This window comes from Sorex araneus, chromosome 2 (genome assembly GCF_027595985.1).
Source record: "Sorex araneus isolate mSorAra2 chromosome 2, mSorAra2.pri, whole genome shotgun sequence".
Classification (NCBI taxonomy): domain Eukaryota; kingdom Metazoa; phylum Chordata; class Mammalia; order Eulipotyphla; family Soricidae; genus Sorex; species Sorex araneus.
This window is the reverse complement of record NC_073303.1, coordinates 44,163,284-44,180,823: the sequence shown is the minus strand read 5'-3', so window position 1 is coordinate 44,180,823 and position 17,540 is coordinate 44,163,284. Positions and strand designations below refer to the sequence as shown.

Below are 17,540 nucleotides of genomic sequence, written 5' to 3'. Positions count from 1 at the left end.
TGCAGACAGGCAGGCGGAGGGGTGGAGAGAGAGAGGCTGGGAGGGAAACTGGGAAATGCACACTGGTGAAGGGAACGGTGTTGGAACATTGCATGGCTGAAACTCAGTCATGAACATTGCAACTGTGTATCTCACCATGATTCAATTAAAAAATTAAATTAAAACGAGAAAAGAAGTAGCCTCTGTGGCAATTTATGTGTGTTCCCTCTCAAGGAAACTACCCCAGGCTCAGGTGCTGTCCCTTTACTCTGTGGTTACTTGGAACTCAGGCATGGGCTGGCTGGAGCATCTGAGTCTCGAAATATTTTTCCCTCATCCATGTCTCTGGTCGTTTATAAGATCAAAGCCCTAGGGTGGGTGGGCTCACTCAGACACAGTGCTCCAGAGCATCGGGCAGGCTAATGAATCCATAGGCTCCGATGAAGGCAGGTTTACTGGGGCCCCAGCACAGCTATTATGAGTAGTGTGTGGTCATACAGGAGGTCCCTCTTTCTGAAGTTGTTTATTCTCGCCCCAACAACAGGAGGCTCTTTCTCAAATGTTGGGGCAGGTCCAGGGGCTGTGGTAGATTTAATGGCTGGAATGTGAGGGGCTTGGGTTTGCTCTCTGGCACCCAAAAATATAGAACTGTGTTAAGTGTTGGTGGGACCCTGCCTTTTCTCACCCATTCCAACTCATCATCATGCCCATGGGATCTGTAGAAGCTCTTACCTGCTCTGTCCCCTGGCCCCTTTCCTAGGGTTCCTCTTTTCTTCTCTCCTCCTCAGTGACCACAGTCTCTTCTGGGACCATCCAAGCAAGCATCTACCTTAGGGCCTTTGCACCTCCTAGAATCTCCTACCACTGCGACATTCTTGGCCCAGATCTTTCCACCATACATTACCTGACTTGTCTAGGTTTCTCAGTGTAACATCTGGGAGACTCTCTTTGGTCACCCTGATTATCACCTGAAACCATTGTTTTCAGTCATCCCCTTTCTTTGACATTAATACCTTCATGGCTGTAGTCTTTCTTTGATTGTTGTGATCAGTTACTACCAACTTGGAGGCTTCAAGTCATGGACATTTATCATCTCATTGTCCTAGGGAACTAGATATCACAGTGTCAAGTGTGGGCTAGGACTTGCGCCCTCTGGAGGCTCCTTGTTTGTTGCGTTTTACATCTGCTGGCCCCAGACACCTTTTGGTTTTGTGATACCCACAGACACCCAAGGCTCTGTGGCTGCTACCTCTAGAGTCTGCCTTTGTCCTCCCATCCCTTTCTCTCCTGTGTCTGTGTCTTCTCCTCTTCCATCTCTTAGAAGAACAGCTATCACTGGATTTAAAGAATGGAAAGAGGAGCTTTCATTCATCGACTCTTGTTGAATGTGCCCAAATGATTCATGTTTTGGGAGGTAAAGGGCACGTGCCAAGCACGCACCCAACCCAGGTTTGATTCCTGGCACCACAGGGGCCTCTCTGCCTCCCAGGTGCATGCTGCAGGCCCCTGAGCACCAGAGGGTGGGGTCTGGTAATGTGCCACTGCAGGGCCCTGGCAGTGCCTCATCTTTCAGCCCTCGCTTTGAACCACTGGCCTGCTTGGCTGAACATTGCCAGTGACCCTTCCCTCACCAGCTTTAAACCAAAAAAAGACAGAGTGATCTTTCAGAGCCGATAAGGCATTTTGCTTCATTTATTTATTTTTTGGGGAGGGCACACTTGGTAGTTCTTGGGCCCTGCTCCTGTAATCTTTAGGGGACCATGAAGTTCTGGGGACAGAACTCTGAACCTCTTGATATAACTCCCAGTCCCAGTAAGACATTTGTTCTGTATTTGTTTCTGGGAAGAGTCCATCTAAGTAGGACTCAGGGGTCCTGGGAGAAACTCTGCTGGCCAGACTCACAAGACTGCTGGCCTGATGACTCAGTGTTCTGCTCCCTGGAAGTACTCTCCCTGCTGCGTCTGGGAGAAGGCCCGAGACCCCACTTGGCAGCCTTCTCTGCCTGGGTAGAGTGCCTCTGGCCTCCATCCAGAAGGCAGCCCTGAGGAAAGAGGATCGCCGGCCTGCAGAGACAGGCTACCTCTGTCCCCTCCAGAGCAGTCTTCTGTCTCCATAGGACTCCTCTCCAGTTTCTCTGCTTTCTCCTGTCAGAGGGACAATTCAGCACCCCCGAATTGTCAAAATTCAGGACAAAAACCTGTGAAGAAAGGTATCTTACTCTCTGTAAGGGACTCTCTTGCTCAATGACCTTGTAACTTTCTCATTAAGCAGAGCACTGGTGTGTGTGTGTGTGTGTGTGTGTGTGTGTGTGTGTGTGTGTGTGTGTGTGTGTGTGTGGTTCGGGGGGAGGCTCGGGGGATCTGCAGGCTTCTCACAAGCCTCCCTCACTCCACCCGCTTTGCTCTGCAGGTTTCATGTGGGTCATGCCAAAGCCTGGCCCCCTGACTGGGATGCCGAATGCCCACCACCAAAAGTTACAGATTGCAGCTGGCTGTTCACGCCTGTGTTCTCTCTTGAACAGGATCTCACTTGCTTATCTCTACGTCTCTGCTTTTTCCTCTCTGGAGAAATCCTTGTCGCTCTTGAACATGTCCTTCCCCTTTTTCTCTTCCCTCAGTCTTTCTGAGTAAGTTTCAATGAAAACTACTTATCTTCATCAAAAATAAATAAATAAACAAATAAAATTGCAGATCATTCCAGGCCCCTGAAATCCTCCCTAGACTCAACATCCCGGGCTCTGTGAACCTGCATGAATGTTCTGTCTCCAGGCAGCATGATGTCTTGGGGGTGGCCACACTAGTTGATTACTGTCCCTTCAAACTCATCTTCAAAGGTCCATTGTGCTTGAGGTTCCATATTGATCAAGAATCTTGACCCACACAAGGAAGTGAGCAAGCATCTTGCCCTCAACTGAACAGACCAAGAATCTTACAACCCAGGTCAATTTATGCCCATTGTCTGATGTTCCTGGGGCTTTAAAGGAACTCGTTTCTTGCATCAAGCTTTGATCCTAAGCCCCCTTTCCCTAGTTAATAGCAAGTTAATTGTTTATAGACTAAAACCGAAGAGGACAACACTTCAGCTTTTTTGATTTGAAACGGATTTACAACAGAGCTCTAAATATTGCAGACAATGGGCTACTAGGAAAACATCCTGACAGGGAAACTGTCTGGCTGTGGGTCCTTCAGGAAGAGCTACAGGAGGAGTTGCCAGGACCCATTCTGAAGGCCACACTACTGTGCATCCCTCTGGATGGTCAGTCTCAGGACCCCAGCTGGGAAAGCCCATTGTATGGAAGATGCTGGGAACGCTGTGGCTGACTCTGATGGTCCTTTATGCCTTGCTCTCCCAGCTTGTCACATTCTAGAATGCTGTGATGGTCTGGCCCAGGATGTCATTGGCGCCATTGGACAAGCCTTCGAGCTCCGGTTTAAGCAATACCTGCAGTGTCCCTCCAAGATCCCTGCTCTCCATGACCGGTGAGTAGCACTGCCACCGCCGCAGGGACCTTCCTGTGTCCTCTTGGAGCCCTCGAAAGGAGAAAGACCACAACCCACCTTCCCCAGGTGTGCTCCTGACAGACACATTGACTCGTGGGGCTTCCTGGGTGCCAGCGCACCTGGGCTGGGGCTCAGGAAACTGACAGATGGAAGCCGACATATGGGCAATGCTCCGAATGTTCAGAAAAACATTTTCCTTGAAACTATAGTGACAGTATCCAAGGTTACAACAGCATTGTCATACGTGTTCGTTCTTTTTCCTCTATGCTCATGTGGTGTTTCCATATGTCGCCTCCTGGGGGCTGCACCAGAAAGGTGGTTCATGCCCCTCATTCTTGTCATCATGGTTAGCCGAAGTCGTGACTCACAACCTCCATTTGGGAGGTCCCGTACACGGGACAGCCAGTGTCTCTGCAGCATTACTGGTTTGTCTCTGTGCAAGAAGTACTTGCAGACCTATGCTGTTTGTTCATTTGGGAGCCACACCGGCAGTGCCTGGGGATAATCCCAGAGTCTTTGCTGAGGGTTCACTTCTCTTTTTTTTTCTTTTTTCTTTTGGGGTCACACTCAGCAGTGCTCAGGGGCTACTCCTTATTCTGCACTCAGGAATTACTCCTGTCAGTGCTTGGGGGAGCATATGGGATGGATTGAACCTGAGTTGGCCATGTGCAAGGCAAACACCCTACCAGCTGTACTATTGTTCCAACCCCCAAGGTTCACTTCTTGTGAGACTTGGGGACCATATGGGATACTGAGAATCAAATCTGGGTCAGCTGCATGTAAGGCAAGTGCCCTCCTCACTGACTAACTCTCTGGGCCCTGGGCAGTGCCTTACCCAGCTGAGTCTTGTTGGCCTTCTCTGAAGTGGCAACAACGGTAACTTCACAGTTGTTTGTGCAAGTTGTTCAGAAATAGTAAATATCTGTAGTAGTTGTACAGTATTGACTTTATTTTAAAAGCTATTCAGGTTCTACTACTGGGTTTTCTTTGGCCAGAAGAATTTTCTGTGCAGCATAAAGCATTAAGAAGTAAGCCACGTGCATATCGATCGCTCAGTAGGCTATACTTGAGCTTGTGTAGTGAAAAATGGTTGTAATGGTGTGCTCATTGTAAGTACAGCTTTTTTCTCCTTAGTTTACTTTTTATTAAAGACAACAACAAAGGGGCAGGAGCAATAGTAAAGTGGGTGAGCGTTTGCCTTGCAAGCTGCAGACCCAGGTGGCAGACCTGGGTTTGATCCCTGGAATCCCATATTGTCCCCGTGCAGAGCCAGGAGTAACCCCTGAGCATCAAAAAACCAACCACCACCACCACCACAACAACAACAGAATTGCAGCTAACTTCTGTGACTTAGTTAATAAGGGTGTGTGTCTCTGGCTGTTGGTGAGTTCTTGAGATATATTTTATTCAATATATTAGTTATAAGGATAGAGACTAAAGTGTATTCCTTTTTCATCTCTAATTGGAGATTGAATATAGTACAGTTTAATGAATGGGCCTCTACTTGATTATGATTTGATTTACTCCTGGTGACACTCAGAGGGATCATATATGGTGCTAGGATCTGAACTTGGGTCAACTGATGCAAGGCAAGCGCCTTACTGTATCATTTCCCTGACCCAAAGTCATGTTTCTTTGGCCATGCAAACCCTTTTTAGTTTGATGTAGTCTCTTTTATTTATTTTTGTTTGTGTTGTCTTTGCCAATGGAATCACCATTGGAGACGTTACTGAGGTGTATATTCTGGAAAGTTTTATCTATATTTTCCTCAGGATTAAGATTTCAATCCAATCTCAATGTCTTTAATTCACTTTGAATTAACTTTTGTATCGGGTTCGAGATAGAAATACAGTTTTTAATTTTTTTGTTTTTGTATTTGGCTATACAATGTTCCCAATATCATTCATTGAAAAAGTTTTCTATGCTCCACCCAATCTGTCATAGATTAAATCCACTCAATTCAACCCAGCTACTTTGTCATTGTCTATATATCTGAGGGTTAATATATGGGCTCTCAATTTTATTCCATTGGTCTGAAAATCTATCCTTATTCGAATAACTGCACAATTTTTATTACTATAGCTTTATAGTATATGATTTAAGAACAAGGAATGTGATACCTCCCACCAGTTTTCAGGGAGTTTTAAGAGTCCACACAAGTTTTGCTAGAATTTACTATAGTTGTTGAAGATTTCCATCAGTATTTTGATAGGAATTATGTAAAATCTTTATAATGATTCCTTTTTTTAAGTTTTTATTTTATTGAATCACTCTGAAAAAATACAAAGCTTTCAGGTTTAAGTCTCAGTCATATAATGATTGAACCCCCATCCCTTCACCAGTGCACATGTTCCACCTCCAAGGACCCCAATATACCCCTCTTCCACCAGCCCCCACCTAAGTAGCTAATGATCTTCACTTTATTCTCTCTATACTTTGAATACATTCAATATTTTAATAGAGAACTCACTATTATTGTTTGGAATTTTCCCCCAACAATCAGGCCTGCTGAAAAGGCATCATTTAATAATTTATTTTCATTGCTGAGAATGAATACTCTATGAGCTTTGGATTTCTGATATTTTAGCTCAGAAATGCATTTCTGTAAGAAGCCGCTCTGGGTGCCGAAATGGGTTAGAAGACCTCTCCGATCATAGTCTTTAGAAGCAGAGGGTTCGTTTCACACCGGCAGCTCCAGATCTTATCTGGGCTGAGGGTGTCCTGGTAACGCCCCTTTCCCATGATCACCTATGAGCCACAACACTGCAAAATTCATACCTCTGGGTTGGGAGTCTTAGAAGGCGGCTCTCGCCACGTGGATGTTGCCGCCACTGCCATTTTCCTCGCAGAAAAACAGGGTGGAGAGGGAAAATCCCTCCCTGGGCGGCACGGAGTTGTAGCACAGCTCACAGTCTAGATGCATTTCTGTAAGAAGTCACTCTGGGTGCCAAAATGGGTTAGAAGACCTCTCAGACCATAGTCTTTGGGAGCAGAGAATCCCTTTATAATGATTCTTTTTAATTTTGGTAGAATGGCATTTTTGACTCTGTAAATTCTTCCAATGCATGACATAAAATATTTTTCCATTTCCTGATGTCCTCTCCTACTTCTTTCAAAAGTGACTTATACTTTTTGATGCTCAAGTCTTTCACCTCCTAAAGTTGATTCATAGGTAATTTATGGTTTTGGATACTTCATTTTACAGAGTCGTCTTTTCTTTTCTTTTTTAGTACATTGTTTTAATATAAAAATGAAACAGATTTTCATGCATTAAAATTTTCATGCATTTGATAGTCTTCAACTTTGCTGAATGTTCTTTTGTTATAAAGTTTTCAGTGGAATCCTTAGAGCCTTACATGTATATTGTCATCTACAAACAGTTATAACTGATCTTCTTGTTTTCTAATTTGGATCCTATGGTTTCCTGTAAATAGTGGTAGTTTAACATCTACTTTCCCATTTGGATGTTACTGACTTCTTTTTCTTGCTCTATTGCTATGACAAGGACTTCCAAAACCATAATAATGGAAGTAGACATCCTTGTCTTGTATCCAATTTCAGAGGTCAGACTTTCAGTTGTTTGTCATTGAGTAATTCATGTTGACTGTGTACTTGTGTTATAAGACTGTTATACCTTAAGTAACATTCCTCTATCCCTATTTTGATGAGAATTTAAAAAAGCATTAATGAATGTTGAATTTTGTCAGAGAATTTTTCCTGCACTTATTGCAGGAAAAAAATCATATGATTTAATTTTTTTTGTTCTGGGTATGCTTAGGGTTTACTTGTCCTGGTTCTTCACTCAGGGGTCACTCCCTGTAAGCTTGGGGACCATATGGGATTCTGGGAATGGAGCCTGAGTTTGCCAAATACAGGGCAACACCTTACTCTCTGTATTGTCCCTCTGGCCCTTACTCCTCTACTCCAAGTTTGTTGTTTATTTTTATCATGCAAAAATATTGGATTTTGTTCAATGTTTCTATTTTATCAACTGAGATGCAATTTTTTACTACTTACTTTGATTATTCTATTGGAATATGACATGTTTCAAGTAACAAGCTGGGTCTCATTCCCCTGACCCTTTAAGAGCCTCCAGTATGGCATCATTGGAAGGATGATAGAGAGAGGCTTCTAAAATCTCAGGGCTTGGATGAATGGAGACGTTACTGAGACCGCTGGAGAAATTCGACGATCAACGGGATGATGATGATGATGATGATGATGATGATGATGATGATGATGATGATGACGACGACGACATGTTTCAAAGTTGATTTTTTGTTTTTGTTTGTTTGTTTGTTTTTGGGTCACATCCGGCGATGCTCAGGGGTGACTCCTGGCTCTGCACTCACGATTTACCTCTGGCAGTGCTCAGGGGACCATATGGGATGCTGGGAATTGAACCCCGGTTGGCCGCGTGCAAGGCAAACACCCTACCCGCTGTTCTATTGCTCCAGCCCCCAAAGTTGATTTTTTGCATGTTGAACCAACCTCTTACGTTATTGGGAGAACTCTCAGTTATGAAGAATACTTCTTTTTCTGTGCTAGAGCGATAGCACAGCGGTAGGCATTCTTCTTTCACACGGCCAACCCATGTTTGATTCCTCCACCCCTCTCAGAGAGACTGGCAAGCTACCCGTGGCTATTGGATATGCCAAAAATAGTAACAATAAGTCTCACAATGGAAGACATTACTGGTGCCCGCTCAAACAAATAGATGAGCAATGGGATGACAGTAACAGTGACTTCTTTTTCTATTTTGTTGCAGTAAGTTTGCTAACAATTTGTTGGGTATTTATCTATAATTGTAGAAGATATTTATCTACATTTTTCTTTTCTTATGGAGTCTTCATATGGTGTTAGTGTTAAGTGTTTTAAATAAGTTGAAAGTATTTTCTCTAATATTTTTCAAGAAAGTTTATGGAGAGTTGTTAATTTTTCTGTAAATGTTTGAGAGAATTCACTGGAAGTCATATAGTTCTGGAATTTTCTTAGAATGCATGCAGTTTTTAATAATACCTATTCAATCTCTACCTGTTACTATATTTGGATTCTCAGTTTCCTCTTGAATTAGTTTTAGTAATTTAAGTACTTTTAAAAATGTATTTATTTATTTATATTCATTATTATTCATTATTATGTACTAATTTTCTGACATCTACTTCTTTTATTTCCACATATTTATTTTTTTCTTCATTCTGCTTGAGTTTAACCTGTCCGTATTTTCTAATTTTTTATGGAATGTCAGTTTTAAAACCTTATTTTATCATGCAGATATTTGCAGCTATATATCTTCTTCTAAACCTAAACCCTTTGGTTTTAGCTTCATTCTATCAGTGTTGATATGTGCTTTTTTGTTTTTATCCATTTCAAACTATTTTCCACTTTCCCTTGTCTCTCTTTTTTTGGACCCAATTGTTATTTGAGAATGTATTATTTACTTATTTTATATATATGAGTTTTTCAGGTTTCTTTTTGTCATTAATTTCTACATTTATCCCATTATGGTCTGAAAGATACTTTATATTATTATGATCCTTTAATAATTCTGAAACTTGATCTATGAACTAACATATATTACATCCTGGGGAAGTTTCCATGTGTAGTGTGGAGAATTTGCATCCTGTAATTTTTGCATGTTTACACATTCATACACATATGTATATATATATAGGGAGAGAAAGAGTGAGAGAGAGAGAGAAAGTCAGACAGACAGACAGACAGACAGGGAGAGATATGCTATGTCTAGTTGATTTATAGTATTGTTCAACCTTCTAGTTTCCAATCTTTTTCTAGTTGATTTATTCATTATTTAAAATGGAGTATTTCTAACTCTATTGTTAAATTATCCAACTGCCCTTTTACTCTGTCAGATATTGCATCCTGTTTTTGAGGGTTCTGTTCTGAGGTCAACATAGGTTTATAACTGTTACATCTTCTTGATGAATTGATCTTTTATCATGTCAAATGTCTTTTTGTTTCTAGTAACAATTTTTGTCTTGTGGTATATTTGTCGGATATTAAAAATATTAAACTCTCATTAGGTTACTATTCGCCTGAAGTAAATTTTTGCATACTTTTACTTGCAAGTTATATATTTGTATCTTAAATATGCTTCTTGTGGAAAGTGACATGGAGTCTGATCATGTTTCTTTCTAATCCATATGCCAATCTTTTAATTAGAATTTTAATGTTTTTACATTTAATATAATTAAATATACATAACAAGCAGAAGTTAGAAATTTTTGCCTGCTATTTTAATATTTTTCCCTAAATTTAGGTCTGTTATTTTTGTTACTTTATATCTCACAATTGCCTTATTTGATGGTAAAGTGTTTTTTCATGCAAATTTTATTGATTTGCATTGGTTTACAATAAGAGCACAGCTTACACTTCCAAAAAGAATGTAAATCTCATCATACTACTCTGAAATTCTAAGTGTCATACACTGTCAGAGTGACCCTTTGTCCCCTGGTAGCCAGCATGCATAAGAGTATAAGAGTTATTTTTGTTGTTTTGCCAGCGCATTTGCTTTGCCAGTTTATTTCATATATGAGTGAAACCATCCAGAAATTATCTTTATTTCTCGACTCATTTTCCTTAGTATTATCACTTCAAGTTCTATCTATGTTATTGAAGGAGGCATGATTTTGTTATTATTTTTAAAAGGTGATTATACATTTGTCATAACTTCTCTATCCAGTCACTACCATAAGATGTTTAGACTGACCCTTTGTTTTGGCTAAAGGTAGATAGATCCTTTCCCTATTTTATCTGACTAGAAGTTCCCTAAGGCTAGAATGATGAGGAAGGCAGATATTTTTAACCAAAATACTCATAAAACCTAGGTAACTGATGGGCAGTAAGCAAATCCTCTTTTCTGGGATGACAGGTACTAACAGATATTAGTATTATTATTTATTAACTAATGGAGACGTTACTGGTGCCCGTTCAAGCAAATCAATGAACAACGGGATGACAGTGTGACAGTGCAGTGCTATTTTTTAAAATTGTGGGTCATACTTGGTGATGCTCAGGGTTTACTCCTGGCTCTGTAACTTGGAGATCACTCCTGGCGGGGCTCAGGGGAACCACACAAAGTGCTGGGGATTGAACCTGGGTTGGCTGCCTGCAAGGCAAGTGCCCTACCCTCTGTACTATTTGCTCCGGGCCCTGGTATTGCTGGTCTTGACTGCAAGCTGACTTTCAGCTAAAGCTCTCGAAAATCTCTTTGGACAGAATGCAGAGTCTGGATGAGCCGTGGACAGAAGAGGAGAGCGACGCTTCAGACCACCCCTACTACAACAACATTTCAAGCAAGACACCCCCTGCAGGGGGATTTGCTGATACACGCCTGAAAACCAGGCCCCCAGCCCCTGACGCTGCCCAGGTATTTCTTGCTCCTTCTCCAGAACTTTATTTTCAGGCTTGTATTTTTACCAGTCTTTGTTGGAACGACTCATAACCTTTTCGCCTGAGACAAATTGTCGTGGTTTTGGTTTTAACATCACAAACCATTAGTCAAATGCCTTTGAACTATATTTTAATTCCTGAGATTAGAGAGGGTCCCCTCCCCATTCTAGGACAAATCCCTTATACTGTGATCCTAGTGATGCACAGAGAGAGTAGCAGACTTTTTCAAAGGCCTGGGGTATTGTGGGTTTTCTGTAAAGAAAGATGGATATTGGCCTTTAGAATAAAAAACTTTGATACAGTTTTCTACTTTATTCATGACACTGAATTTTACTCTAACTCAAAATTCTAGAAAGCCATCTTTCTTCCCCACCCTCACCCCAGTTATTACACTTGTAGTTGGTTCTAAGAAGGTTTTTTTTGTCACTCACTTTATGCGAATGATTATGATACCAATAAAAGTGGCAGAGCAGCACTGAAATCAACTGTCCTTAACTCGACAAGAAGGGAATGAACCGACATGGGTGTTGGTGGGAAGTGTTCTGACATGTTGGTACTCTTCGAACTTGTTTGGGGCCCTTTTGAGAGCTATGACTGCGTGCAGGGGAACTCCATTTACAGCCATGATTAGAAGAAGGTCATGGGGGCAGTGCAGGGGGAGGGCATACTGATTAGACTGGTGTGGCCCCTTCCTCCCATTCACCAGCTTCCCAAATCTCTGGACCCAGAAAGTGAAGATTAGGTATTGCGAGGGATGCAATGGACTCCAGTTCCCCTAAACCGTGTTCTGACTTTTGAAGATATGGACATGAGAAGTGAGTTAATTTTTTTCTCGTTGTCTACTTTTGGTGTCTATAGTTTTCAGGAAAAGAACAAACTTACTACCAAGGGAGGCACCTGGGAGACCCATTTGGGGAAGATTGGCAGCCAACGACTGTGAGACAAGGTGAGGTGACCCAGAAATGCAAAACACAGATCTGTGTGTTCCTGGGGCCAAGGTCTTGAGATGTTGGGATGTTGTAGGAATTTATAGGGCTTGAGGCTCTTTAGGAGAACATTTTTACATCTTATCAAGCCATCAACAAGGGTCTGCTTTCCCAGTTAGAAAAAGTCCAGACATGACAAGAAGGAAGTGCTTTGACCCATCTTTCCTCTGAAGATAGCTATTTCTCTTCACACCCAAGTACGTGCACATTAACAGTTTATTTATTAATTTAAACACTTTAACTTTTATGTTCTGTTATTTGGGCAAGATGTTGCTGAGGGTTTACCCAGGGTCTGTTCTGGGGGCCCATTTTGCATGCCAGGGATTGAACCATATGCTTTTCCTGCTGAGCTGTCTCTCTGGTTCCCTACACTTACAGTTTAACACTTTGCTTTAATTTTAAACTTTCCTCCCCTGAAACATTTCCACAACCCTTTCAAGAGCTTTGGGACCCTGGCTATAGACTCTACCGGATTTGAAGGAGATGGAGCAAGAAATGGATGGATAAAGATCCTATTCATATCAGTTCTGCCATTTAGTTGCTCAACCCAAAGAAAAACTTCTTTTGTGACAGGGAGGGAATTACAATAAATATTTCCAATTTCAAATCTTTTAAAGTTCCTCCTCGTGGGGACTTTAATATCTTCCCTCACCCTGTGGCCCTGGTAGTAGGACCAGTGCTGGAGACTCACCACGTGGGCTGATCTCAGAGAGAAGGAAACAGCAGAGCAAAGCCAGAGACACATTTTCACATGTGTGCATCGACGTATAATGACTGCAGAAGCCTGGAAGAGACACATTAGTTTTCTTACTTTGGTTTGTGGGGCTTCCCAAGCAGTGGAGCTCCCTTGCCAGGGAGCCCACGGGTCACTCACAATGATTCATAGCCCCTGGGCAGGTGGTTCGGGGTCAAGCCCGAGGGTGCACTGCAGAGCTCCTCTGCCGCTGAGTCTCCTGGACCACCTGGCAGGCTTAGGGCCCCCAGGACACGCCCAGTGATGCTCTGGGGACTGTGCGGTGCTGAGGATTGGATCCAAGTTGGGTTTGTGCACCAACCCCTGACTCGCTCCCTGGCCTTTAGAAGACACGTGATTTATTTCACATGATTGATGTCAGACACTTGCTCTTTGTAAAATATATCAGAATTATTTAAAACTAAGGTCTTTCAGGAGGTTGACTCCATGGCTTGGAGGCTGGCCTCACATTCTGGGGAAAGGGCAACTCAGAGAAGGGATCACCAACTATAATGTAGTCGAAGGCCATGTGGGGGAAGGGAGTTGCGGGCTGAATGAGGGCTAGAGACTGAGCACAGCGGCCACTCACCACCTTTATTGCAAACCACAACAGCTAATTAGAGAGAGAGAACAGAAGGGAATGCCCTGCCACAGTGGCAGGGTGGGGTGGGGGGAGATGGGATTGGGGAGGGTGGGAGGATGCTGGGTTTACTGGTGGTGGAGAATGGGCACTGGTGAAGGGATGGGTTCCCGAACTTTGTATGAGGGAAGCATGAGCACAAAAGTGTATAAATCTGTAACTGTACCCTCACGGTGATTCACTAATTAAAAATAAATAAATTAAAAAATAAATAAATAAAACTAAGGTCTTTGGTACTTGAGTTAGTCCAGTGAGATCAGAAGAGACAACGTTAGAAATTCATCAGGGCCAAAGCGCATTAGCAGGTTTCTGCCCTGCAGCTTTAGCCTTAAAACTCTGAGTACAGTCCAAGTTCTGAGTTGAAAGCAACTTGCCTCTCTTCTCTTTCACCTAAATGCAAATGAACTCTGCTATCCTTGGCCTTGGCCTGCCCACTTGCTCTGGCTCAGGACTGCGTGATCTCTGGAGGAAGGGGCTGGCAATGGGAAAGTAGGCCTTGAATCTATTTATTTGTTTGTTTATTTATTTATTATTGAATCACTGTGAGATACAGTTACAAAACTTTCATGTTTGAGTTTCAGTCATACAATGATCTCCACCGGTGTGCATTTTCCACCACCAATGTTCCCAGTATCCCCTCATCCCACCCCTCCCCTTGCCTCTATGGCAGACAATCTCCCCGATACTTTCTTTTGTATTGTTTGTTATGAATAGCATTAGATGTTGCACGGTGGGGAGAGTGGCCGCATGTTCCTGGAATTCTAAAATTTTGGATAATTAGGGTCTGGAGAAATCTCTGCAGTCAGCTGCTGGGTTCAGAGATTCTTTTGTGTGTCTCTGGATCATGGTCATCAAGGAGCTTAAGTAGCAGCCAGAGGCGGTTTGTGGGCGTGACCTCCAGGGATGGGGGTGCGATGGGGGTGGGGAATGAGAAGAATCGGCCATGCCCTATCCCTTGAGGCCTGGAGTTTGCCGTCACTGAACCCACGTACCTGCACTTCTCATTGAGTGCTGGAAGTTTGCAGCTGCCGGGGTTCTTAGGGGGCAGATGGCGGGATGATGCCTGCCCCCGTCTAGGCACCCCGGGGAAGTTGGCCTGGCTCAAAGTCCTGAGGCCTCTCTGTGGCAAGTTGCTCAGTCTGGAGATTCTTTTGTGTGTCAGTCCTTGAATTTTTGAATTTTCAGTAAGCAGTTTGTAAAGTTCGTCTTGCCAACTAACTTGTTAGAATGCACACACATGAGAAAACTGCAGACATGCAGTTCTCTGAGCCTTCTCTAAGCCAGGTGTGTAACCCAGGAACAACTTGGGAATGCAGGTGTCAAGCTAGGGATTAGAGTTGAGATGGTGCAAGACATTTTTGAGATATTCTCCCCAGAAGAAATTTTAGCAGGTTCTTGTTTGCAGGCCAGAAGTGGCGGTACATCGCTTTGCATCTCTCTGAAGACTGAGCAACACTTCTCAAGAGCCCCTGAGCCCATAGTCCCACACATGCTTCCTGAGACTGGCCTTCTTGCTGGTCTTCATTGGTGCAAAGAACAGAAACCAACAGGGAAAGTTCTGTTTCTCCCATGGCACCTTGATTCTACCTCCCAGTCCCTTTTCATCTCGAGTGTTCCTTAACACCCACCTCAACCCAGTTCATCCTTTTCGCCGTGGTATCAAGGGCCTTGCAGGGAAGTGGCAACAATGCCATGAGGAGTTGAGAGTCGGAGAAGACTCTGGAAGTGAATCAAGGCCTTCCCCTGTCTACTAGTTTTCTATTTTTCAAAAATTTATGATCATTATTATTATTGCTTTTTGGGTCACACCCAGCGATGCTCAGGGGTTACTCCTGGCTTTGCACTCAGGAATTACTCATATGGGGTGAGTGTGGGATGCAGGGATAGAACCCGGGTCAGCCATGTGCAAGGTAAACGCCCTACCCGCTGCACTATCATTCCGGCCCCTCCACTAGTTTTCTAGATCCCCCTGCTCAGACTGCAGCTTTCATCTGCTTCCTGTTCTGCTCTGCTGAGGCTAGTTCAAGGTGTATAGATGCCATGTACCTCCGTCCATGATAATGCAGAGCATGTGAGAATTCAGTCTCCTGCTGTACAGTTCTGTTCCTCTCCAAGGCTGGAGTGCAGCCTCCTATGCTCTAGGCCCAAGTTTGATCTCCGGCTCTACAGCGCTCTCTGAGCACTGCCAGCTACGGCCCTGGTGGTCTCGGCACCACTGAATTCAAACAGCACTGCCAGTACTGTGTCACTGGGCCTGAGCATTTGACTGTCCAGCTCCCGCTGTCAGACTGAGTATCACCAGGCGTGGTCCCTAAAATCAACCCAAATAACCATTTAAAAACTCCAGGAAGCATTCTTTTGACAGACTGAGAGGTTTCAACAGCCCAGTGTGTGGTGTAGTGTGAAATGTAGCCTTTTCCAGAGACACGCTGGCCAACAGATGATGGTGAGAATGAGATAGATAGAACGAGAGAGGAAGAGAGAAAAAGAGATGGAGAGAGAGAAGTCTCCTGGAAAGAACCGGTGACTAAAACAAATCTTCTCATGCAACTTCTTCACTCACCTCAGGAGCTGGCAGTGGAACCCAGACCCGGCCTCAGACTCTCTCACACCATCTGGAAATCCCAGACCCCACAGGCAGCTCCATTTCTTTCTTTCTTTTTTCTTTTTCCTTTTTGAATTAGTGAATCACCATGAGGTACAGTTACAGGCTTACAAACTTTCGTGCTTGTGTTTTGTGCTTGTGTTTCAGTCCATTCTCCACCACCAATAGTCCCAGTATCGCCCCCCCCCCCCATCCCCACACTGTCCCCTTCACCCCATCCCGCCTCTGTGGCAGGGAAGTCCCTTTTGCTCTCTCTCTCCTTTTGGGTGTTGTGGTTTTCAGTAGAGGTATTAAGTGGCCAACATGTTCAGTCTATAGTCTGTTTTCAGCCCACATCTCTCATCCCGAGCGGGTCCTTCTAGCACCCTTTACTTGGTGGTCCCTTCTCTATCTGAAGGCAGCTCTATTTCTAAGGAGAATGTCTCAGTTTATTTGAAAAACACTTTCCAGAGGCTGGAATTAAAAGCCAAACCCAAAACCAAACCCACACTCTTAAAAACAGACTCTGTCACTGGTAGAGGGACACTGACACGCTGGTGGCTGGCGAGATGCTGTAGGGCTGTTTGCACGAAGCAGCCTTCACTCTGCCACTGATGGCGCGTGAGTCATGATGCCTCAAGAAAAATTGGGAGAGAAATGTGTTTGCTTTAGGGAGCTCACGTGGTGCTGCTCACTTCTGACTGCACTCAGACGTCACTCCTGGTGGGGCTTAGGGGACCATTTGGAGAACGAACCTGGGTCAGCCATATGCAAGGCAAATGCCTCCCCCACTGTTTCACTGTTCCGGCCCTAGGGAAGTAATTTAAAAGTTAAAAAACTGGGTCCCACACCTTGTCTTGTCTTGCTTGAGTGGGCAGGTGAGGGGGCTCAGTGGTAAAACGCCCGCCTTGCACGCAAGAGGTCCTCAGTTCAGCCCCGCCACTCCGCACCACAGAAACCCTCACTGTAGCACTGTAGCACTGTCATCCTGTTGCTCATCGATTTGCTCGAGCGGGCACCAGTAACGTCTCCATTGTGAGAGTTGTTACTGTTTTGGGCATATCGAATACGCCACAGGTAGCTTGCCAGGCTCTGCCACGCTGGTGATACACTCTCGGTAGCTTGCTGGGCTCTCCGAGAGGGACAGAGGAATCGAACCAAGGTTGTCTGCGTGCAAGGCAAATGCCCTACCCGCTGTGCTATCGCTTCAGCCCACAAAAACCCATAAATAAACAAAACAGAGCCCCAGCCCTTGCACTGTGTACTAGAATGGACAGTTTAGAAGTTACTGACTTTCCCTGAAAAGGCAAAGCAATTGACATAAGATCTGTGATTCTATTGCTTAGTGATTTGATCTTAGTGTCTCTGTAAAGAGCATGGAGTGGGCGGGGGCAGCTTCTGCAGCAGACACACCTGGGTCAGACGTGGGGTGGGGTCCAGAGTCCTGGTAAGGCCCTTCACTGCCATGGGGGTCCCAAGGATGGGCCAGCAGAAGCCACATTCACATAAACGGGAACGAATCCTAGCCAGAACACAAGTTTATGAGACAGGGTGAGAAAAGGGGAAGAATTAGAGTCATGAGCATCTACAAAGCACTGCCAGGAGTAACTCCGGAATGCAGAGCCAGGAGTAAACCTTGAGCATCCCTGGGTGTGACCCAAAAAGCAAAAAAAAAAAGAAAAAAGAAAGAATATTCGAATGGAGC

The 17,540-nt window shown here is 44.0% G+C and overlaps 1 protein-coding gene across 3 annotated transcripts in view; it reads left to right on the top strand.

Annotated features, from left to right (window-relative positions):
• Positions 1-17,540, top strand: part of SHC3 (SHC adaptor protein 3) — a 156,924-nt gene that overhangs the window by 112,131 nt on the left and 27,253 nt on the right. For all 3 annotated transcript variants that reach the window (XM_055129261.1, XM_055129262.1, XM_055129263.1), the window contains exons 8-10: positions 3,332-3,458; positions 10,719-10,869; positions 11,751-11,838. In XM_055129261.1, the coding sequence (XP_054985236.1) occupies positions 3,332-3,458; positions 10,719-10,869; positions 11,751-11,838 (366 nt within the window). The remainder of the gene's footprint in view (positions 1-3,331; positions 3,459-10,718; positions 10,870-11,750; positions 11,839-17,540) is intronic.